Genomic DNA, 22,512 nt, shown 5'->3' with positions numbered 1-22,512 from the left:
GTTAGCTTTGGGAGCTGCAGACCTGAGCAGCTGCTTGTCTTGGAGGGGGTGTGGTCAATGGTGGCGGCAAGGACTTGTGGCCCTGAACCTTGGTCTGAACTATCTACAGAATTCTGGGCTGTAACACCCCCCCACACAAGCATGTAGCACTAACCCAAATGCCTTAGGATTAAAAAACATACTTTTTTGTTCTTTAAAGAAAGAGAAAAGGAAGATTAAACTTACAAAAGGAAAACTAAAATTGTTTCCTATTCTAAAAAAATTCTGTTTACCATCTGATTTCTATGACCAAGTAATTCTTATTGATACTTAGTTTACGGAATTATAAAAGGGCTGGGTTAAAAACTTAATAGATATTCTTTCTTAACCAACAATACTGGGAATCATGTCCTAAAAACATCTTGTCCACTCAACTTCAAAATACCCAAGTTCAGTTAAGGAATGTGTCAAATATATTATAAATAATACAACACCTAGAACACATTAGTGAATGTGATAGAATTTCCAGAAAACAAACTGGTATTATTTAAGTTTTAAAAGACAATTGTTCCTATTATATAATCCTACAAGTAGACATGGAGAACTTGGCAAACATTTATCATATTCAAATCTGCATTTTCATATAAGATCGTTTCTGTTACCACTATTTAAATGTTATTACCCATTTGAACTGAATCAAAACAAGAAAGGAAAAAGATAAAAGGACACGAAGTGAACAGACCATAACTTTATTGGAGATTTACTCGGCTACAATTATTACAAAAAAAGTAAAGGTAATTATGATCCATAAGGTGCAGACGGAAAATTTCTGCAGCATGATTACCATATGAATGAATTATATCACGTTCCTTAAAAAACAGCTGCAGCATGTGATGGTAAATATTTTATTGTCAATCAAATTATGTTAGTTTTATTTGATTTTAGTCATTTTCCTTCACTCTATTTACAGCAAAAAAGCCAGAAATTTACTTCCTATTCCCCTTTGCATTTTTGCTTATGTACCTGCTGCTGCAGTGAATTCTGAGTCCATCTATAAAATTTAAATTGCCTGTGGTTGATGTCCAAATAAAAACAGACTAGGAAAAAAAAGAACAAGTAATAATTAAAATATATTTACAAGTTAGTTTTAAAAGATCATTTTCACTGCTAGTGGAAAATATAATAGTCTCAAGGCAAATTTCCTAGATACTGTTACCGGCGTTTCCAACAACCTTTAAATTCATTTTAATATTCTTGGTCTTAAGCCTATCTTTAAAACTTTTCATGTACAATATAAAGAAGTTTATTTGGAAATAATTAAGTTCCTGAAAAGTAATCAGTGGTTGAAAAAAAATATACCTATTTAAATGTACACAGATAATAAACATGACATGAGTTTCTCTTCCACAGAGAACACAAATTGGTTAAGGACTGTAAGATAATTTCAGATGCAATTAAATAAAGATATCAAGATCTTGGTTTGGTGGCTTCAATTTTGGGTCAAAAGATCAGATGCCCGAACAGAGCAAAATACAAAGGTTTTTCAGTCATGGCAGGTCTGGATGCCAGTGATCTGTGCTCCACTCTGCAGCCTCTGCCTGACTCCAGGGAGTGACTGAGGGAACCGGCGCCAGGTACAGGCCTGGGCTCAGGAATAGTCCCAACAGAACCAAAGCTGCCTCCAGTCTACCTAGGCAGGGCATTTGAATGTTTGAGAGTAAGACATTATTAAGGAAGTAAAAATACTAGTATTTTAAAAAGTAATTACAGGAGTGTTAGAGGTCATTCTAAATTTAATCACGTCACATAATGTAAAAGAAAAAAATGTAACAAACATTTTTAAAACACAATTAAGAGTTCAGTCAACAAAACTTTGTCATACTTTCACAAACAGTAAAAATGCCACAGACAAAAATGACCTATTTAAGTTGTGAGAGTACATGACACATTGCAGGCATCTTTTTCAAATTCAGTAAATCAAAACAGCAGCAAGGCCAAACCGCACTTTTTCCTCTCGGTTAAGTATATTTTCCTTGAAATGAGGTAAAGCACAGCACCAAGTGCAATGCTCATCTGTGCTACATGAACAGAACAGAGGGGAAAAAGCTATTACAAAATGCAGCATAGTTAGGACTGCAGAAAGTATACAGTAAAAAGAAATAAAACAACATTTACAACAAAGGTTCATGCCAACTAACCTGCACACAATCATCATAAGGAATTTCTGCAGTTGCTTTTTCAAGATACGCCTCCTCAGTCCTTTACACATGTGCTTGCAGCACAGCCACACCCCCTAATAGGTTTCCATATTACATTCGGTCTCACATTGCAATCACAGAACAAAAGAATGGCATACAGCTTGTAAAATGGGGCAACATAGTGATATTTTTTCCTTAGCTGACAGATGCAAAACATTTCAACAAGATAATTGGGGAAAACTTTACAGCATTAAAAATCAGCAGCATGAAAGCGTTCATAACCATTTCATATGTCTAACTCACACTTTTTATTTATTTACTTAATAACCAGGGGATCACAGAATGCTTCAAACTATGAGTCAAATTAAAATCAGCTACTTTTTTCCAACACGAAGTGAAACAGCTAAAGTTTGCTGTTGATAAAACATTTTGAATGATAGCAGAAAATTTGAACCCCTGAGAATGTATGACCTAATCATGTCCACATCTGAACTTTTTAGTATTAACAAAAAATACTCTTCTTAAGGTTACAAAATATACGAGGCATTATTCTCCCACTGGGAATCCTAACTGTAAAACAATCTGATTTTTGCGCCAGGAAACAAAGACAATCCCATACCACTGGGATAAATGCATCAGATAAAATGCAAAGCCCTAAACTCCTGGCATCAGGTAGTTTTATACATTATCAAGAGATTTGCAATTTAATTTCATCACAAATCACCCTCATGAATAAAATTCACATCCAGCCTTACTTGTTAATTATACACTTTTACAGTTACATAATTCAAGAACTGCTTTGTTATAACTGGCTGTGGTATCTTAAATTTCTTTCAAAAAATCAAACAGACATCTATGGTTCCACATTAGAACTAAGAATTTTAAAAATGAATCGCCTAAATTAATTCATTCAAAAACTCATTTACTAATTTAGATTTCAATTTAAGCTTAAGATTGGCGATAATAACATTGGAGAAGCTCAATATCCCCTTCACTCAGGGTTCCTTAGAAAGCAGAGCTAACAGTTTTTTGTGGTACACACACAGAGGCAGTTCTCTGTGGGTGAATTATGCAAAGAAGCAAGAAGTACAGTATTTAATCGTAACTTAAAACATAATGCAGCATTACATGAAGCATCAACTTCAGAATGATGTGCTGGAAATTATGAGACACCTCTGCTCAGCTTTCTTAAACTTCAAGCATAATTAATGGAGCAAATTGCAGCAAACCTCTACTGGTATGTTGGTGGGAGTACAAGACCGACCCACAGCTTTTAAAAAAGGTAAATTAAGAGGTATTATAGTTACAGTGCAAAAAAATTAAAATTTCAAGCATAATACATAAACATAGCACCAAACAGGGAGAAAAAAATGCATGCAAAAGAAAAGAAGAACTGAGGTATTTAAGTGAAGAGTGCCTACAAGTGTAATTAAAGAAATTTAGGCAAATGCCTAAAAGTGTTTTTTTTTTTCTTTTCCAAAGATGGAAATGAGCTAGTTTATCTAAATTAATGACATAAATCACAGATGTATCAAAATTACGGCAGTTTATCGCAAACATTAAACTTTCATGGCATTAACAGCACAGCTTTGGTAGGTGAAATATGCATGCAACATTGTGAAAAGTACAGTAAGAAACTTATGTGAGAAGACTAAGGGTAAAGGTGCTCTGTTTTGCTTCTTTAAATAAGTAACCAATCAATTATAAAATCTGCAGCATATTTTAGGTGTGATATGTCTAAGGTTTATTTTGTTAGAGCAACAGCCTAGAGGGCAAAATTTTTTGCCATAAACATTTCCATCAGTAAAACTACCTAGCAGGAGGCTTTTAGGAAAATTGAGTATTTAGCCAAAGATCATTTTTATTATAATAAAAAATATCCATAGACTACATATTCTTGTTTTTAAAATGTCTTCAATACACACGACAGAAATTTCAATATGATCCTATAATAAGTTACAACTACATTAGTGAGTTGTAAATATGACACTTTCAACATCTAATGCATAATAAAATGAAGGGAATGTAAAACAGTTTGTCCCAAAAAGATCAAAAATTAAAGACTATCCAAGAAGTTTTTACTTTTAAGGCAAGAACCTTTTTTTAATGCAAGACTATGTGGCATAACAAAACTTAAAATATGATTCACCAAGATGCCAGCCAATGTTAATTAAAAATCTGTCCCTTATTATCAGTTGCAACAGCAACTGGGAACGTCATCTTATACAATATAATATGGAAAGAAAAGACAACACTGGTGCACTTCTCCTCTCAAAAAACCCTGTCCTGCTATTCGGCTTATTTACTACTGTAGGACTGGCCCTACTGCAGACACTGAGGGATGGTAAGAGGACTCTATACAGCTTTAGAGACTGTTTGAGGTGTTAAGCTCCATGGCCTCTCTAACACTAAGCAAAGCTGACAGAAATTAAACTTAAAAAAAAAAAAAAAAAAATTTTTTTTTTTTTTCAGTAATTATTTTGAACACTTGCTAAATGTCATTATTAAAGCACTCTTGTGATTTAACCAAAGCAGAAGTGAGGAAAGAAGACAAGATTGTGTTTGCGCAAAAAACTAAAACTACAATTAGTTGCAAAAATTTTATACATTATGTTATATGTTTTATTCTGTTCCTATCTTGTTATTAAACAAACTTTAAATTCTGCCTTCAATTCATTCCACTCAGTATCACCTTTAAATCATTCCTTCAATTTAAATATTTTCCCCTTATTTTTTTTGTTTTTTGTTTTGTTTTGCTTTGCTTTAATTTTAAAAAGGGGTTTCAGCTGTTGGGAACCTGAGGTTGATTAGCTTTGAGGCTTCGTAGGGCTCTTCTTGCTGCCGCAGATTTGGCAATCCGGTAACTTCGACCAACACCTTTAAATTTCCCCTTTCCTACTACTTCCACAGTGACTCTGACCTTCCCATCGTAAGTTCTCTCAGCCGGGCTGTAAAAAGTCCAAATAGCTTGAATTAGAAGTCAGACGTATTTATTATAATTGTCAATCAGCGTTTAATGCATTCTCAGGACAAGAGTCCCACCTATGAGTTGACACCACGCAAAGGAAATGTGCATTAGGACTTATTGCATGCCACTGACAGGGCATGACTTCTTCTTTAAGTCAGCATTACTTTATAAAAACAAAAAGGAAAAAAAGAGAAGCCAATCAAACTACAAGTGGAAATTGGATAATAGCATGTCCCAGAGTAAATATTTTTCAGAATCATTAGTTTCGGGGATCTTTGAGAACCCTTTTCTTTCTTTGTTTTTGAGCAAGTTAATTTTTTTCCATGTACATTTTTGCTTACCTAAATTTGGCAGTTTCTGGTTCCATTTCAAGCAATTCTCGAACAGGAGAACGGGGTACATTCGCAGAAAACTTTTCTATAATAACACAAAAGAAAAATGTGAATAATATCCTTGAACTTGTTTTTAATTTTGTTTTTCTTTCTAAAGAGAGCCAACAATACCTATTAGAGGCCTCATCATAGGATAGTACACCTGCCAAACTGTCTCCAGTGACATCCCACTATCCATATAAATGGCACCAGCAAGCGACTCAAAAATATCCCCCATGGCCTTCGGAACTTCAATATCTTCTTCTTTCTCTTCATCCTCCTCAGATCTCCTAAGCTATTGAAGACAGAAAAGTGAATTATAAGCAAAAAGGGCCATTTTTAAAGGCGTCCACAGATGTGTTTCTTTTCTTGGATGTGACTTTTATTATTTCTTTAATAAGTTTAAATAATGGTTTAATAAATACAAACCATTTATAGCAAGGGTGCCCACCTATGGGCTGAAGGCCACATGCTGATTTTTAAAGGACTTGTTTTATCTGTGGTGGCAGATATCACAAAGAGTATGCATGGATCTTTTTGTTGCTAATCAGATTTGCTTTGTGTTTGTGTATTTAATGTGTGACCCAAGACAACTCATTCTTCCAAGGTGAGGCATCCTGTACTAGGCATCCTGATTTATAGCATGCCTAGTACATTGTAATAGTTTCTCCACAAATATTATCTTCAAAAAAAGTTTTTCAAACTTTGAAGGAAGGGAAAGAGAATGAAAGAGGGAGGAGAAAGAGAAAGATCTCTACCCCTTTTAATATTCTATATCCAGCAAAGGAAAAAAAGATTACTTCTAAGCTAAAACAAAAGCAACTTTAATACAGAATTAGAAATAGTCAATAAAGATATAGAGAAAAAAACTTCAGATGTACTAGTAATCAAAGGACTATGCTTTAAGATAGTTCTACTCCTGCAGTTTAGCAAGGATAAAACAGAATTATAATTAGTACAGTGATGGCAAAGGTGTATACTTCTTTGAGGAGTGGAAATTGCTATTTTTGGTAGGGAAATTCTATTTAGAAAAGATTTTCCTCCAAGCTCCCTTTTCATTAAGACACTTAATATATGGTCACTATAACAGGGTACTTGACATATAGTGTTATAGGTATTGAAATTAATAAAATAAAATCTTAGAAACGTATCAAAAGCCTTTTTAAAGTTCACAATTACTTGAACAATTCTAATGTCTATGATATTCCATCTCTAGGAATTTATTTTAAGAAGGTAACTTGAAATATACTAAATAAGCATTTTTACCACATCCACAGTTATTTAAAGTACTAACTAAAAGCTACTTATTCAGTCATAAAAAAACATTTAAATAAATTAGCCTAATATTGGTTAACACAGGGCTACTGAAAATGTCAATCAACACATGCAAAGTCATCCACAATACATTAAGTGAAAAGAACGGGTTAGAGTATACTCCGCTTAACATAATTCCATTTTATATACATTTATATCTATACACATTAGTAATAAGATCCTGAAATGATAATATTGATTATTTCTGGGGTTGCATAATTAGGCAACTTTAATTTTGTTTACTTGTACTTTCTACTTTTTTTTTAAAACACACTCATTTGTGAAAAAGAACAAGAAATATTAATTTCTAAATAGACTGTTCAGCCAAAGTTCCATATAGTACAATAATGCTGATTACTAGAAAATAAAACACTTATTGCTAATATGCTAGAGTTTTAAGATAAAAAAGGAAATTTTAAAATTTATCAAGATTAATTCTCTTTTTACAGCAGAGGAAACTGAGGCCCAGGGAGCTAAAGAAACTTTCTTAAGATCAAATAGTAAGGCAGAAAAGCCAGACTCTGACCTTCCAATCCATTTTTGTAATTTTTATACATATGTTAAAAAGGGAAGGAAAAGAAGGAATAAAAAAACCTCACAGAACTAGTATGTCCTACAGGCACCAAAAGATAGCTTCAATGTAATTTCAGCTAATTTCTCAAATTTTAAGCTTAACTATTTCTAAAGAAGGAGATTAACAATAGTATGTGAATGTGTAGGAGATGGTTCCGCTTCCTTGCCTTATAGGTAGCTGTGCTCCAACTCAGATCATTAATCTCAGAGAGTATACAAAGGTGCAGCTAGAGAGAACCCACACTGCCTACTGACTCTCCCTCAGCACACATTTGGGTAGCTGACAGGGTCTGACGTTTTGACTATGGCTAGACTTTAAAAGTGGACTCTTAATTTTTCTCATAGAAAGTCAGAGAAATTCACTACTTCCAGCAATGTTTAGTGCAATTTAAAGGGGGAGGGTAACAAATTAAAGCAGGAACAGTTAAAACAGCTACCAGGGTTAAGAATAAATTCCTTGATTCCTTATAAGAAATCTACAAAAATAAGAAAAGCAGAACATCAGAATGGAAAGGATAAGACATCAGAGTGCTCTCCTGGAGACACAGGTATGCAGATGAATGTTATAGTGAAGGACTACAGGAGCCTTACAGGAGCCTGGAAAGAGTCTTCCGCAATACTCTCCACTACCCAAATTTAAAATAGCTCACAAACATTAGCATTCGCTCCGTTACCAAGAACCTTTGGCTGAACTTACAGTAAAAGACTCCCAAATTCCAATGCTTAAAAATTTAGAAGTTTTTTTTTTTAATGAGATTTTCCCACTTCAAGTAGAAGCAGAATCACATTTGTGATGCTTACCTGAGGCATCAGCAAATATTTCTGATCCTTTTTTAAAAGGCAGGATGGAATAAACCACACGGAGTAACTGCAGTGTCGGTTAAACCTGCTTGGGGGCAGGGAGAAACGCAGCACTTCTGTGGCATGTCTAAACACTGGAAGCCCTAATGGATGACTGCGAATAGTAAAACAACTGGAAGCCCCTGGCTCCTTCACTTCACCAGAACGACCACACAGTCCACAGCGTGGGCAGTCAAGTTTGAAGGCCTCCTTGCAAACTGTAGTTCACCCAGAACACAAAGCTCACTGGGTGCCACAACCCTGGCCTCCTGTTGTCCCCCGAGACAGCAAGAAGTCAGAACTCTGAAACTACTGACACCTCTAGTTGGACAGGATTCTTCAACACTGAATTTGACATATTTTAAATAGTCCTCACCTCAGAGTCCATTCCCTGCATTTCGTTCTTCTCAAGCTGAAACTGCACAAAGTCATCGATGACGTGAAAGAGCTCAGGAGAAACAGCTTTAAAGTACTTGTGGTAGTCATACTTCACAGCCAAGGACGCGAAGATGGTGTTGTTGACCAGAGCAGAGCGCAGGTCAGTCAGGACCCCTGGGGAATGCTGCCGTGGGTCTTCATAAAGGTGCTTGGTTATGAGGTAGTCCAAAATTGCATCTCCCAGGAATTCTAAGCGCTGGTAACAATCTGAAAGAGGATCCAAGGTGGAAGCATGAGCTGTGCAACATTTATACTATTTCCACACACATAACCGATATGAAGATATGTTCCCTATTTAAAAGACGTTTATTCAGGATCATTTTCATATATACTCCTCACAATGAGAAAATTATTACACATATTAAAGCCTCTGGAAATTAAATTTTAAGGCAAATTATATGATTCTTATATATAAATTGGGGTCATAAAATCTTCAAGTGGCCAAAAGATTAATGCTTGCTAAGAAAAACGAAAAATCTCCCAGGTGATATCATTATCACTGAACCTTTCCTCTGGCACGAAGCTGGCCAGGCAGGTGCTGAGGCCGTCTACTCAAGTCTCCTCACACATCATCACTTCAGTAAAACCAGACCCCGCACACACACCTTCTACACATGCTATGCTTTGCCACTATTGTTATACATTGTCTTGCTCACACTCTGGAATATGTGTATGAGTGATACCATTCCTTGCCACTCCTGGGGTATATTTGTTACACAGGATTACAGGAAAAGAAGACCCTCCTCTCACCTTGAGCTAGAAATGTTGAAAGAAGAGTTGTGAAAATGATTAAAAACTTCAGGCAAAAATGATTTATCAAAATGCCAACATTATCAAGGCTACTCAACATCTCTATTTTCTCACAAGGATTAAAGGAATTCATTCAGCTGAGGAAACTGAGGCAGGAACAGATGAAATGACTTGTCTCAGAACACAATGAATTAATGGGCAGGCCAGCAGAGTGTAGTAGAAAGCCATGCGTTGTCTCTTCTCCATAAAGAAAATGAGGCTTTAATTTCATCAGTCTTTCTAGTCCGCAAAATAGTTTGTCACTTTTTGGTTTTACATTTTGCTGATTATCTTAACCTACTTTTTTTTTATTATATAAACTATAAGCTTTTTATTTTGCTTTGGTATTATGGACTCAAGCACTTATTTTACAGATAAGGAAATCAAAATGTAAACTTCAGCTGTGTTTCACAAGCTGAAGCTGAGGGACCTGTACTACTTCCTAATCTAATGGATTGAGAGTCTATTAAAGAGGGAACAAAGCACAGTGCACAATCAGAAGTAGAAGACGACGGCAGAGGCAAAACAAGGCCCATACAACCTTCCTATAAAATCAGTTCTTTTAACCTGTCCATTTTTACACTTTAAAAGACCCTAAGGATGTGGAAATACATCCAGAATATATGAATAAATCAAGAAGCAAGCACAGCACTGAAGGGGCATCAGAAAGGTATTTGGGTAGGATAAAATGGGGAAAACACACCACAATACTTAGCCTCAGATTTCTCTAACTATACATCATATAAAATGGCATTTGTGAGAGCACATAAGATAGCTATACTCCCCAGTATCAAAATTATGAAGCAGTACTTGCTCCTCCAATGATGAGGAAAATAAAGGATTCTTTCTTTTCTTTTTGCTTCTCCCCACCCATGCATATTAAGCACAAACACTGTACATGCACAGATCACTTTTCACGAGACCAAAACAATTTGATCAACACAAAGTCTTATTTTCAGAGAAATAAATGTTGGGTCCTGAGGCTCCTTACCAGTAATAGTATTGTAGTGGTAGGAGGCATGTGTAAAAGCCTGTAGAAGGTAAGCCTTATTCTTGAATCGGTAGTTGATTTTCTTTTCAAAATTTTCAAAACCCGATATAAGGTGATTCAGTGTTTTGTCTGCATCTGGATGATCAAACATACATCTTGGTGGAATCTTCAAACAACCATATTCCAAGTCTTTCAATACAGAAGAGCGTGAACTGGCTATAGAAGCAGCAGCACAGCTCACTGAAAGGTTCTTTTGTTGGCTGCTGAAATTCTCCCGAGTAGGGCACATGGCCTTTTCCCGATCAGTCCTTTTAATTACCGGGAGCACCTTCAGCCCCAGTGAACAGAGGAAAAGCTGAGCAGCCCTCTCCCCACAGCTGGTTAAATAGCAGCCCAGCAGGGCTTCCACGCAGTCCGCTATGCTTTTGTCAGCAATGCACTGCTCAGTGTGCAAGTCGTAAGAAATAGACTGTTTTCCTGTGTCAACACCACAGTTTTCTTCTGATGGATTCCAGAAGCCCACCACAAAGTCATCCTCTTCAACAGCTTTGCTAGGATCCAGATAACACATTGCATCCCAAGAGCTGTAGTCAAAATCCTCAAAATCTGATGAAAATGGCATACTACCTAAGGAGGATTTTTTTGGCATTTTCCATTCATAAGCAGAATCATTGGTTGAAAAAGAAGAAAGAGAAATTTTCTTTACAAAAGCTCCTGACCCCATTAACATGTTATCTATAAATTTGATATGTTCTTGATCGTACTCCAGGAAATCATCTTCATAGTCAGCTTCCTCCTTTGGAGGCCTCCACATCAGGCTCTCTTCCTCCTCCTCCTCCTCCTCATAGTCCTCGTCCAGTTTGCCATTAGCCAACATGCAGTCTTTTGTCTGAAACAGGGGGAATGGGGAAGGAGGGGAGACATAGCCGCTGTTTTTAAAAGGGTTTGAAACTCAATAAAAGCAAGGGTTATGGATAATTTCAAATGACAACCACAAATACTAAAAGGCAACTTTAAAATCATGGCCATTTGTTTTCAATTAACATAAAATAAGTTATTTAATCACATAAACAAAGTAAAACATGTTCTTACAAAACTTCATTTTCTAAGTTATAAAATGACCTTTATCCAGTACGAAGCTTTAAGTTAAGGATTTTGAACATGGATGTAAAGTAAAAATTAATGTCCACAATGCAAAATTTCAACTTTTTAGAAGTCTAACTCCAGCAGGACACACAATGAAAACACTCAAATACTAATCATAGAGATATTTAATTTCAGACAAAGTTTTTAAAATGTGGTAACTTGATTTTTAAAAATATTTTCAAATTAATAAAATGAAATTCCACATGTAGAAAAAGCATTTTCTCTGTAATTAGGAGTATAATATGAAAATAGAAAATTATTTTTAAAACACTAAAAATGTAGAACAGAATTTTATAATAGAAGTTTTTGCCCCAATTTCCATGTCAAATCAAGGTACGAAGATGTGTACAATGTAAAACTAAATTTCCTTGCTTGCAAAATGAAAGTGATCACTGAACTAAGCTATGAATTTAAGAAATGCTGCTCCTTCCATTCTGAGCTAATCAGGGTAACAGATTAGAGCATAACTGACAAAAACAGAAGAAAATTTTGACTAACACGAAACACAACAATCCAATTTCTGTCAAAAGACCTTTGCTAATTCCGATTTCTTTGGCAAAAGCTTATTTGTGAATGACAGCCTTAATAATGGGCTAGAATTCAGTAATGATGCAACTTTTTTAGAATGCTAGAAAGATGCCAAATTTCTGTTATGCAATTAAAAAAATACATATGGGGGGAGGGAGGCAGAATGGCATGCTTCAATTTTGATTGTAATAACTTTCCAGAGTATCCTGACAACAGTTTTGCAAACTGTCAAGCTTGATGTTTTTAGATACAGTTTTTAGATACTGCATATATTTCATTTGAAACCAGACTCAAAAAGAGATAAACACTATTCGAAAAGAAATAATAGCAGTGAGCCAAGCCTTGATAGTATCTATAATTATATATCTTCCATTTAAAACAAAATTTTTTAACATACCTTTTCAAGAGTAAGGAAGAAGACCAAAAGAAACTCCAGTGACAGAACCAGTAATTTCAGACAGGAATCATTTCTTGTTAAAAACCCTACACTTTTCCAAGGTAATAGGAGATGTTTTTGATTACTATTTGGCCTTTAAGACAAAAAGAACTAACTTACAGTTTTTAAAAAGTCAGAATAATTTCTTAAAAATAAAAAAAACTACCTTTATATATCTTTGGTAAGGTGCAACCATACTAAAATTGGCAGAACACAAAAACACAAGGGAGAGACTGGCTTTCTATCACAAACTGTGTGATCCTGGGCAAAATCCTTTAATGCCTTTGGGGTTTCAGATGCTTCAAATGCAAAATAGTGGAGTTCTACCTCATAAAATGCTTTCTAAGAGCATTGTGTCTTTTAAGAAAAAATGCCAGCATGAAACCCTTTTTTCTGACAGTTCTAGTCAACTTTCTGAGTTATTAACATACTTTCTAGGAGGCATCTGTATGCAAGTTTCACTTAATATCTATTTGCTGAGGTGCAGGTGAGAACAGGAATGGAGCAAGGGAAAAACACATTGTGCTCTTTCCAATATAATGTCACGGTCTACCTCAATACAAATAAATTAGAAAATAAAACTCTAAACAGTATTTTAATGAATTCTAAGAATCAAAGTGCCAAGTCATCAGAAACATGAAGAAAAATAAATTGAACTTTGAGTTGTATCTTTAAAAAAAAGTCAAAATGGCCTGCCAATGTCACCTTTATGCTGCAAGTTTTTTAAAAAGAGCCAAATATGTTATGACAGTATTTACAGTATTTACAAAGAAGGATGACTGCTATGGAAACATTTTCATAGAAGTGCAGTATCTTTTCTAAAGCTCAAAATCTATACTTTTTCCTCTAAGGTTTTAGATTTCTAACAAATGCAACTTTTCTGACCTAAATTGCATTAAGGCATTCTCTAATGCTTTTTCAGATAAATTCCATTTCTGTAATAAGTCAAATACTACATGAGTTAAAAATATACTCAATAAACAGGCAAAAATTAAAATATAGTTAGAGCATGCTACCTGGAAATACTTAAGATAGATAAGTAGGATACACATGTCAGAAAGAAGTCATGAAGAAAATGTGCATTTAGAAAACATAACTGTGAAAGAAGTGATGTTATCATGGTTGGCCTGATGTAAAAGTGAAGTAACAAGGAGCCAATTTATTTTTAATGTAAAATAAATTTCTGGGAAATGAAACTGCCTGAAGGACTGCCTTTAACTGTAGAAGAGGCTGGGCAGTTTTCCCAGCCAGCCACCACTGCACTGGCTGCTTCTACAGCTCTGAGACCCTCTGAGGTGCCCTCTGGTGGCCTTCCAGACAAGACAAAATGAAGCAGATGTTGGTATTTGGAATAGGTCTTATGTCACTGGCAAGATTTAAAGTATTTCCAAAAAACTACAACCTGTATCTATGATGATGTTTTGCTTTTTTTCTTTATGTTTACAGGAGGAAAAATAGGCCTAACTGGGAAGACCCTGGGCTACAAAAGCAAGATTTTATTGAAATTAAGTATTTCACAGACAGACTTGAGAGCATAGGTCACTGAAAAGTCATTTCACTAAGGATTTAGGATAAACTGTAATACAAAATAGCAAAGTGAATGTTAAGCGTTTTGCTTTTGTAAAAAAAAAAAAAAAATCACATATCCTTCTACCTTTGAAAAAGGAAGATCATAAAAATATGAACTGTCCTCCATCAAAATTATAACATTATTTCTGAATTCAAGGAAAACTCTATACAAAGGAATTAATTCAATATGTCAAATATTTACTTCTATCATAAACATACCCAGGGAAAGGAAACAAAAAACAAATAGCACAAAACTCTCTGGCTCACCAAAATTAAACTTTCCTGTTACCAAAAACTTACCATTTCATCTTTTTCCCATTTATCTGTGTTACTTTTGTCTTGATTTACTATATAACCAGGAGGAAGCCAATTCACAGGGGGATCAAATATTGACACCACCATGCGGCTGGGCAGTCCCTTCTTTTTTCCCAGGCGGTATAGATTACAGTTGCTGACCTTTAGCAGAAAATATTTATAAGACACTTATCCACAAATGATCACTGTTGGAATCCATACAAAGCATATTAATATACCCTTAGCTAAATGGCTTCATCATCAATTGTAAGGGCTGTATCCTACCCATTCATGATAGGAAAAGAATATTAAATTCTCAAGTGTTCTGTATCTTTTAGTGTGGTTAAAGAATTCTGAACATGAAATACAGAGCACAAAAAAAGAAAGTATATAAATATGTAAATTTCTTATGAGTCAGAAGAAACAGTTCAGACAATTTCAAAGTTTTGAAAACACAACCCGATAATATAAAATGCAATTGCTAATAGGAATTATCAGACTAGAAAAGAATCCATATAAAAATTCAAGATGTCACAATATTTTCAAAGAAATATAGGGGGTGGAAATGCCATTAACTCTAGCTCCAAAATAAAAATTGGCCCTGAACAAGCCAAAACAATTTCATTCTCCTAGAATCTAAGCCACAATGTGATTTCAATTGTAATGTTCTCTTAAATATTATTTCTTTGTTTTGGAGGCATTTCAAGACATTTCTATTCAACTATGTTAAAATGAAGCAAAAGGTTTTTTGTTTATTTACATCAATAAAACAGCTTTATTGTCTACCCTCTGGTCTATTTGTTTTCCCTATTGCCTCTATCTTCTTTCTAATTTGCACAAATCATTGGATTTCTGTATAGCTTTTACTTGGAAATTAGGGTTAGAACTGTCAATCTCTTTTTCCTTTTCTAAAACCTGAGTTCCTTATTATTGAAGTACTTGGTACTTCATGAACTCTTTTTCCATGTAACTCAAATACTCTTTAACAAGCACCCACCAAGTGAAAGGCACTTGGTCAGAGAACCCTAAGGGAACCAAGTCAGCAAAACAGAGGGGCACTCCTTGCAAATGGCACAGGCTGGCAGGGAAAGGGAAAGCACAAAGGACGATCCCTCTGCATGAAAGTACTCTCCCAGGTTGCCCAAAACCTACATGCTGAAATAAATGCTAGTTTCCCTTTCCATGGGATCAGAACATACCACCACAACAGCCAAGTGGAGAATAAAGTACAAACGGGACCTAAAGAGGAAGAATATCACATTCAAAGTGGACAGAAAATAGCAGGAGAGAGAAGGAAGAAAGAATTAAGGAAGGACTCAGGGATGGGGCAATATTCACGATAAGCAAATTCAACAGGCAGGCAGGGGTGCAAGCACTCTGGGAGAAGGAATCACAGAGCAAACCACGAGCAATTTCAGGGCTGGGGGTGTGAGTCTGCACTCCCACCCAGCAGGGGGGCTTCAGCTTGCCTGGGATCCAATACCCATCTAGGGGGCGGGCATGCTGAAAGGGACTGAATGCCAGACTAGGAGTGATCATTCTTTCTACAGGGAATAAGGAGTCATAGGCTTCTGAGCAGACAAATGGATGAATTTCTGCAATATAAACTCATTTCTTTTTTATTACCTAATAACGTATACTATTTCTTACTTCACACTCATTCTCTGCCTCTGATATTTTCTTCCTGAAACCACCCCTCAGAAATTTTATCCATTATCAGAGCTTCAGTTATCCCTCCTGTGAAGCCTATTCTCCAAAACCCTATCTGAAGCCCACATTCTCAATTATCTGAGCATTTCACTGACCATTTCCACTTCCTATTCCATGAAGTTCAAAACCCCCAATCCTAACTGCCACATCTCTGCCTACCCTACCCTCACCACTGTCCTACTGCTAGGACTGATCTCCAGTTGGCCTCAAGATGATGTGGGGAGATGGCAGAAGAGAATGGCCGGTGTCTGGCCTCCACAGAACAAGCTAGATGAGCACAGAAGCACTAATGAGACTCTCGAAGCACAAGTCTCCTCATCTGTAGAATGACGATGTGTCAGAAGTGTTAGTTCCCTCTCTGAAGCTCAGGAGAAGATTAAATGAGATAACATTTGGAAAATGCTCAGTACAGTGTCTGGTGCGACAGAATGCTGTCTGAAGCAGCTGGTGTAATGTACAGGGGCAAGACCTCCAAAACTAGACTGTCCAAGTTCAATCCCAGCTGTGCCACTTACTTGCCATGTGGCCTTGGGCAAGCTAACCAACCTCTCCTGCCTCACTGTCCTCACCCATAACATAGGGATGATAAAATTATAATAAGAATTAAATTAGGTAATACATATAAAGTCACTAATCATCACTTCTTTTGAAATTAACACTGACCTCAGCCCCTTTCTTACCACCACAACCCCAGTTCTATCTCACTTTCTGTTTCTGCTCTTGGTTTGGTTTTGCTTTCAATCCATACTACACTCTGTTGAGTAATCATTTTAAGCTACCACTTTATTAATAGTCCTTTGCTCAAACTTCCTTCAACAGTGCCTATGATATTCAAAACATGTTGCAACTCCTCAGCCTAGCATTCAAGGCCTTCCATAAGACAGCTTCCCCCCCACGTGTAATTTCAAGCCTTATCTCTGTTATTTCCACACTTGCAGCTGCTGCCATAGCCTATTTACTGAGTGCTAACATGTCTGCCACTTGTCCATTCTGTTTGTGCACTGCAAACTCACCTCCTCTATCAATGACCTCCCTGATTCACAAGTGACACTCCGCCCTTCTGAGTGCAGAAGTGTTACTTGTCAAGGAGGCGCATATTGTCCTATCACATCTCTTTATTAAAATCATCATTTAAATATTATACCTTCAAACTTTTCTTCCCTAAGTGTTTTTTTTTTTCTTTTCTTTCTTTTTTAGAGACAGAGTCTCACTTTGTCACTCTTGGTAGAGTGCCATGGCCTCACAGCTCACAGCAACCTCCAGCTCTTGGGCTTAGGCGATTCTTTTGCCTCAGCTTCCTGAGTAGCTGGGACTATAGGCACCTGACACAACACCCGGCTATTTTTTTTGTTGTTGCAGTTTGGCCGGGGCTGGGCTTGAACCTGCCACCCTCAGAATATGGGGCGCCATACTCACTGAGCCACAGGCGCCGCCCTCTTCCCTAAATCTTAATTCCACACTAAGTTTAAGAGTGTGCCCTCCTTTTGGCCTATCAAGTGATTACTACAAAACTCTAAAATCACCCTCTTTACACTGGAGAGTAACTGAGCTGTGTGAAGTCTGTTACTCTTTCCCTTTCCTGACTTTCCAAAACTTTGAAGAGAAGCTCATTCATGAGAGACCTACGTCTTACTCATATCTGCATGCCTTAGAAGCTGAAACAATACCCTCTCAAACAAATGTTTAACTCCCCTATGGCAGAAGTTTCTTAAATGACTACTTTGCATATTTCTTTATAACCCCCTCAGGATCTAGAAGTGCATACACCTGCACAGTTTCATTTGAACTAAATTTCTATTAATAAATAAGGCACATACAGATCAGCTAAGCCCCAAAACCTGAGTGTGTAAAGTAGATCTACATTAACTATCAAACAGTTCTGCCACAGGCTTCAGCTAACCCAAGAAGGATGATGAACAGCAGTGCTTGGCCACTGCAGCAATCTCTGCAGGTAATTCTTTTTTTTTTTTTTTATTGCAATTTTTGGCTGGGGCTGGGCTTGAACCTGCCACTTCCAGCTTATGGGGCCAGCGCCGCCCTCTGCAGGTAATTCTTTACCCTCCTTTGACATTATCCAACTTGCAGGAACACTCAATAATTACCTGCTCAAAATAAAAGAATCTTAACTTACCTTTTTGCTTCTCATATAGGAAAGGCGGCCCTCATGAGCATCGGGGTAAGTGCAAAATAGGTATGTGGTGATGGCATGCTTTAAAAAGGAGTCACCAAGCATTTCAAGTCGCTCTAAGTTAAATCCATCACTTGCATTTGACAGAGTCAAAGCCTGAAGAATAAGTCCAGGATTGGGGCCAAGAGTCCTCGAGGAGTACCCAGTAGAAGGGCTCTGCTCAGAATCCATCCTGTCCTTGAGCACTTTAACAGCGTCTGTCGTACCGGGCATTACAACCATCGTGGGACTTGCATCTGAGGTAGATTTGTTAGTATTTCCATCAAGGTATTTATTACTCAGAAGAGTACATTCATCGCTGGGCTTGGGCTGGTTCTCATAATTGTATAAATTCTGAATGGGATATGAGGTAGTTGGTTGTACAGGTATTTCCTGTTTGTAATTCAGCTGATTTCCTTGGCAAAAGTCTCTGTTAGCTAAATCACAACTGCCATTGGCAAGATTTTTATTGTAAGAAAGACCATTAATTGCTGTAAGATCTGTTGAAACTTCAATTTGGAGCTTACCAGGTGACTCACTGAGTAACATTCTGCAGTTCACAGACATTTGGTCGTGATTTTCTAGAGAAGAGGTTCTATTAGCACCTTGACGTGCAGCATGTTCAGGGACAACAATTGTGCTGTGCTTACAGTAATTATCATTTTCAGCTGAAGAGGAGTTGGAACTTGAGATGAAAGATTTGCTATCAATAGATTTCTTCCACCCAAAGTCTAAGTTAGGGTATCTGCAAAGACATTTTTAAAACTTTCATCAGATCCTTCAAAAGGGCTAGATTCAGAGCAATAGCAATTTTAATTTAAAATAAAATTTAAAAATAAATTTGAATTTAAAATAAAAATCCCTAAAAATACTCTCCTACTTTAGAAGTGAAACAAGTTTTAAAGCCAGAAATTATGATTATTTGGTATTCTGTACAATGTAAGTTATAAAGCAGGACTTGGTTTATGCTAGTGCTTTAATCCCTTTCCTTAGAGCAGAAGTAATTAAGAAATCATGAAGCTTGAAAACAGCCTGTAGGACCTGGAGCCACAAGCTCCATGGGCTAGAATCCCAGCCTTTCCAATTAATTAGCTGAGTAATTTTGGGCAACTTACATTACTTCTCTGTGCCTCAGTGTCTGCACTTAAAAATGGGGCTACTAATTCCTACTTCATAAGATTGTCCTAAGGATTAAATGAGCTAATACAGGGTACAGCATTTAACCTAAGTACTCTATAAATACTGTAGTTATTACAATTAGAAACTTCCTTCAATCTTGGCATTGCCTGGATAACCAAAATTAATTTGAGTAAGCCAACAATTTCTTTCGAATGCACAGACTTTACTAGTGGGAAGAAATTAATGAAGTAAAAAATATGCTGAAGCTACTGTTTTCTAATATATACTATTTGGTTTTTTAAAAAGAGAAAGAAATCTTAAAATGCTGGCCCATTATTAAAGAATTATTTTTATTCTCATCTCCACCGTTACCACTAATGTGGGAATGATTATTTTTGGCCTTAGGAGCTCATTTCCCTCTCAGAATTGATAAAACCATAGGATTCACCGACTGACCCAACTTAGAGATTTTCACTGAGAAAATATCTAATGCATTTACTTCACATATTACACATCCTTACTTCACATATTACACATCCATGTTTTCACTTTAATTGTTAAAGATTTTATATAAAACTACAATTTTAACTTAATTCTATTCTTTTGCAAAGCTTTGTTTTTTTCTGATAATTGCATAGGCATACCTAAAATCTGCAGGAAGTGATCTGACTCCCACACCAGCATCGCTGGCTGTCTGGGCTCTTAGCTCCTCTGCAGTCAAAAGGCAGTGAAGGCGATAAAGTATGCTGGGGAGACAAACTGCTTTTCTCCACAGTGATGCTGGAATTGGATGTATAGCACAGAGTTCTGGAACCAGTATCTTTGAGTAAGGAAAAAATGGATAAATAGAAAACACACACACAAAAGAACAAAAAATTAAAGAGCAATTTCACTACTGGATAAAGAACATCATAAATGCTAGTAAAATCTAATTTTTTTAAATATTTGTAAAAATAATCCCTTTGCCAAGTGGGATTTTATCCTAAGATTTAAGAGGATGATGATTTCATGATTCTCAATGGATCAAGTAAAAGAGTAAAACTCTAAATATTTACCAAAAAAGAACACAGAAATAAAATTAAACACATAATATTGATTAAAATAAAACAAAATCTAAGAATTGGATAACTTCCAAAAAGATTCACAAATCATTTTGTTAAAGTGACAATATATAAATCAAACTTAAATATTAAGTTATGATAGTAACACTTAATGTACTACCTGTTTATTCTGCAGACTTTCCCATTTGGCTTTCCTTTTCTCAGCACTGCTTAGAGGAAGAGCTTTCCCCTTCTGATTCAAATGTCGAGGTGTCAAAAGATTAAGTCTGTAAAAGTTCCCAAACAATTTTACCAAACAGATAAAATTGGTACAACACTCTCATAGTGACTGCCCAACTTCAGTGTGCCTACAAACCACCTGAAGAGCCCATTTAAACTGCAGGCTCCAGGTCATTCCCTGGGAAAGTCTGTCTGCAAAGGATCCTGATTTTAGATAACCCATAGGTGGGCAGGGCAGACAGTGACTTTGGCAGGTGCCTATTAACGTTGGCATGTGCTACTAACTTTGGCATGTGTCCAGCATGTCTGGAAAGAATGATGCAAGTGCAATCTGAATGTCATTGCTGATGCCCTTACCTTGAAGATGTGTGGTCCACATCTAGCAGTGGCTGGTTGAGATTGGTCAGGTCAAGGTTATACTTTGTTTTATAATATTCTGCAAAAGTTTCATATTCAGGGGAAGGAAATTTACTCAGGGGGGTAAGATCAGTGTACACATCAGCTACATAAAATCGATGAGGCTGATCAAAATTGCGGTATCTAAAAAAGAAAAGAATCATTTGTTTTTTGGTTGAAATCAACTATCCTTAAAACAAAACTATTTTTAATTTAGAAATAAATTATGATTAAGAATTTGAAAGATTAGAAATAAATAACATTAATGAAAACTTCAATTACAAAGAATATATTTCAAGGGTACTTGAGACAGTAAGAACTATATTTTTATCAAGTAAAAACTGACTATTGCCTGTCCTTTATTCTTTGTCTAAGTATCTATATTTTGATAACACATGAAGCTAAGTGGCACCTTAAAGTATCTATTTCATCAATATAAATAGTATAAAAATTTATAATATCCAAATAATTGAATACTTTGTATATTACTTATGCTAAACATAAAAGACACTTGCCACATAAATTGTATTACTGCATCATCTATTATAGTGATAGTCCTGATAACATACATTTAAAATATGGCTTCTAGGTATCAAAAAAAAAAAAAAAGGAAAGATTGAATTACTTCTTTGAAAAGTGCATGTATTTAATTTTACTCCCCTAAAACTCTATTCCCTAATGCTAAAGTCACAGCCCACTTATATTCCTGGGTGAACAGGTTTATCTTTTGAAATAAAGAATCACAACTATTTTCCTATCCATTTAAATACCTACCTAGGAATGATAACTGCATCTTGGTAGTCTTCTAATTTAAAAACAAAAGGTGTTTCTTTTGAATACTTTGTGCTGGGAATGCCTATGCGAGCTTCAGATTTTTCAATATCTTCCATGAATTTAAAGTCAATATCCAAAGTGCTGGAGTCATTAACTTAGGGGGAAAAAGACTGATTAGCTTATTAAAACATAATACTGAAACGAGTCTTACTTAAGACTTAAGAGCTACATTATTTGTATATGGGTCTAATTTAGAGTTATCAAAGTAAGAATTTGTTTTAGTATATACAGTAAACTGTCAATCAACACTTCCATCTGTAGTTACTATAATAAATGAATAGTACTTTAAGGTCTAGGTCCTTCTTACCAACATTAAGAGGTAGAACACAGTATGCTGAATCAGCGTCTGTAGGTTTAAACTCTAGTGCAGGTTTTTCAAGCCGAAGAATATGAGAGAATATATACTGGTGAAGTCTTGTAATCAACTCAAGCATTTGTAGTGACAACGTGAAGCCAGATTTCTTCAACTCAATAGATATGGTAACCTCTCCAGAGCGTGTATACACAGGAAAGTGTGGAATCTTAGCAAAAAGAAAAAAAAAAAAAAGCACTACCCAAAGTTACCAATTATT

At 35.9% G+C, this 22,512-nt stretch overlaps 1 protein-coding gene across 4 annotated transcripts in view; it reads right to left on the bottom strand.

The window, feature by feature from the left end:
* Nucleotides 1-712: 712 nt before the first annotated feature.
* The window catches only part of DICER1 (dicer 1, ribonuclease III), a 77,004-nt gene continuing 55,204 nt past the window's right edge, over nt 713-22,512 (bottom strand). For all 4 annotated transcript variants that reach the window (XM_053601734.1, XM_053601735.1, XM_053601736.1 and 1 more), the window contains 12 exons: nt 22,248-22,461; nt 21,881-22,034; nt 21,068-21,250; nt 20,652-20,757; nt 20,075-20,250; nt 18,276-19,056; nt 14,441-14,596; nt 10,462-11,350; nt 8,620-8,888; nt 5,649-5,811; nt 5,487-5,562; nt 713-5,125 (listed from right to left, as the gene is read on the bottom strand). In XM_053601734.1, the coding sequence (XP_053457709.1) occupies nt 4,960-5,125; nt 5,487-5,562; nt 5,649-5,811; nt 8,620-8,888; nt 10,462-11,350; nt 14,441-14,596; nt 18,276-19,056; nt 20,075-20,250; nt 20,652-20,757; nt 21,068-21,250; nt 21,881-22,034; nt 22,248-22,461 (3,333 nt within the window). In that variant the 3' untranslated portion in view covers nt 713-4,959. The remainder of the gene's footprint in view (nt 5,126-5,486; nt 5,563-5,648; nt 5,812-8,619; nt 8,889-10,461; nt 11,351-14,440; nt 14,597-18,275; nt 19,057-20,074; nt 20,251-20,651; nt 20,758-21,067; nt 21,251-21,880; nt 22,035-22,247; nt 22,462-22,512) is intronic.

Source organism: Nycticebus coucang, chromosome 9 (assembly GCF_027406575.1).
Source record: "Nycticebus coucang isolate mNycCou1 chromosome 9, mNycCou1.pri, whole genome shotgun sequence".
Classification (NCBI taxonomy): domain Eukaryota; kingdom Metazoa; phylum Chordata; class Mammalia; order Primates; family Lorisidae; genus Nycticebus; species Nycticebus coucang.
The sequence above is the reverse complement of the archived record's forward strand: the minus strand, read 5'-3'. Positions and strand labels throughout refer to the sequence as shown.